Raw genomic sequence first — 2,235 nt, 5'->3', positions numbered from 1 at the left:
GGTTCTACAATACACCCGAGGGTACTGTCACCCTACACCCGAATCCGCGATCTTCCACATCACAGACTGGCAGTTAGAAGGTGAGGATGGAAAGGCGAAGGTAAAACTTTGTCTAATCGCCGTATGCACACATTAAAAAAAACATTAAGTCTTGTACAAAACTCTATAAATCCATCTCTCTTATATACAAAAATAGCTTAATATAATTCAGAACTGGTTAGCATAGATACAAATAGATTTTTTTCCTTTTTAATTAAAAAGAACTCAAGGTCTGAAGAACTCTATATTGAAAATAGTATAAAAGTATTATAAAATCGCAGAACTCTTTGATTGGATAAAGCATAATATGTGACACTTGTTTTTTTCACACACAAAATAGTGTTATTGTCACATTGAGGAGTCCACTGGAGTCCTGTCTGGTATGGATACAGAGGGACAATCTGTACGGGCCGTCACTGTTCATGTCCCTGTGTGATTCAGACGGGTTGTGATAAAGTCCGGTGTAGTCCCAGGATTTCGGCGGTGACTTTACTCTGCGTACTTTAGGCACATTGTGTGTGATTGCATTCAGGGACCACTTGGTCATCGAGTCCTTGACGGTCCAGTGGAGGGACTTGCAAAGGCAGCCAGTGAATCTCATACCGCCGCCTCCGGTACTTGGTTGGGGGGGGGGATCCCGGGAAACTTTGCTGTGCTCTTCTGGTCAATCTGTTTCGAATAAACGAGAGAGAATGAATTAGTATTCACCTGGTTTAGCACGGGTACCAAAATGTAACAACAACCCTCCCACCACCACCTCTCTCTCCTCTAAACTGACCACTTGACCCCACTTCTGGACCATCCCTTCAATCATTGACAGACATTGGAAGCAGTTCCCGGGTACCTGCTCCTTCCAGTCTCCCTCACCTCTGGGGGGAACTGAGTGCTCTCTGCAGACAGGTTCAGTCAGTGCTGAATTATACCGGAAAATCAACCATTGGAAGGAGCGCAAAACCTGCAGCCCTTCGGCCAGTTCCCCCCCCCCGGTCCTGTTCCACTGGAGTTAATGGAAATGAACATTGGGCGCGCCCCGGAATAATTGTTGCCTTTTTGGATATTAAGGGAGAGATGGATACCTGAGGGAGGTCAGAACCAGCTGGCAAAGTCGAGAAGCTCCTGTTCTTCGGGACTCAGAGGGTCGCAGGATCCTTCATCGGAGGAATAGGAGGAGACGGGCGAACCAGCCATGGAGTTCATGTCATTGGAGAGAGTGGGGGAGAGGACCCCGGCTTGGAAAGCGGCGCTCACCGCATCGTGTTCATCCAGGAGCTGCTGGAGAGCTCGGATATACTCCACCGCCGAGCGCAGCGTCTCCACTTTGCTCATCTTCTTGTTGGCGCTGCCGTTGGGGACGTGTTCCCGCAGGGTGGCGAAGCCCAGGTTGACCAGCTTCACCCGGTTCCTCTCCCTCTCGTTGCGCCGGGCCACGGCGGCGGGTTGCTGCGGCGGCAGCGAGTAGCTGAAGCCGCTGAAGTTGAGGCGCCTCTTGCAGCGGAGCAGCTCCGGGGAGCTGGAGCGCTGCCTCTTGAGGCGGAGTTTTCCGGGGCTGCCGGAGGAGGCTGAGCCCGGGCCGGGTTCCGCCTTCAGCTCCTGCACACTGGCCGGCGCGGCGGCGTAAAGGCAGGCGGGCTGCAGGTAGACTTGCTGGATGGCAGTGCTCCCCATACTGGGCATCAGGGTCTGGGAGAGTGGGGGGGGGGGGGGGTGGGATTGGAGGGGTGGGGGAGAGGGATGGGGGGATTGGGGGGGAGAGAGATGGGGGAATTTGGGGGGAGACGGACGGGGGGGATTGGGGGAGAGGGATGGGGTAATTGGGGGGAGAGGGATGGGGGGATTGGGGGGGAGAGGGATGGGGGGATTGGGGGGGAGAGGGATGGGGGGATTGGGGGAGAGGGATGGGGGGATTGGGGGGGAAGAGGGATGGGGGGATTGGGGGGGAGAGGGATGGGGGGATTGGGGGGGAGAGGGATGGGGGGATTGGGGGAAGAGGGAATTGGGGGGGAGAGGGATGGGGGGATTGGGGGGGAGAGGGATGGGGGAATTGGGGGGGAGAGGGATGGGGGGTGTTGGGGGGAAGAGGGATGGGGGGGTGGGGGGAGCTGCAAGGGGTGGGGGGAGAGCTGGGTGCCGCAAGGACTGCGATCTGGTTGCGCCGTGCGCCCAACTCGTGGCGTTCGCGTGTTGCGCTTTCTGCCT

General features: G+C 56.1%; 1 protein-coding gene across 1 annotated transcript; it reads right to left on the bottom strand.

Annotated features, from left to right (window-relative positions):
• Positions 1–1,125: 1,125 nt before the first annotated feature.
• ascl1a (achaete-scute family bHLH transcription factor 1a) lies at positions 1,126–1,704 on the bottom strand. The gene has a single exon (XM_080191514.1). It carries the CDS (start codon positions 1,702–1,704, stop codon positions 1,126–1,128), a length of 579 nt encoding a protein of 192 aa, XP_080047640.1.
• Positions 1,705–2,235: the final 531 nt, after the last annotated feature.

This window comes from Carcharhinus amblyrhynchos, chromosome 6, assembly GCF_965287045.1.
Source record: "Carcharhinus amblyrhynchos chromosome 6, sCarAmb.v2.hapA, whole genome shotgun sequence".
In the NCBI taxonomy this organism is placed as follows: domain Eukaryota; kingdom Metazoa; phylum Chordata; class Chondrichthyes; order Carcharhiniformes; family Carcharhinidae; genus Carcharhinus; species Carcharhinus amblyrhynchos.
The sequence above is the reverse complement of the archived record's forward strand: the minus strand, read 5'-3'. Positions and strand labels throughout refer to the sequence as shown.

Coding starts and splice junctions, on each gene's coding strand:
- ascl1a (XM_080191514.1), bottom strand. CDS start 1,704: ATGGGGAGCACTGCCATCCAGCAAGTCTACCTGCAGCCCGCCTGCCTT.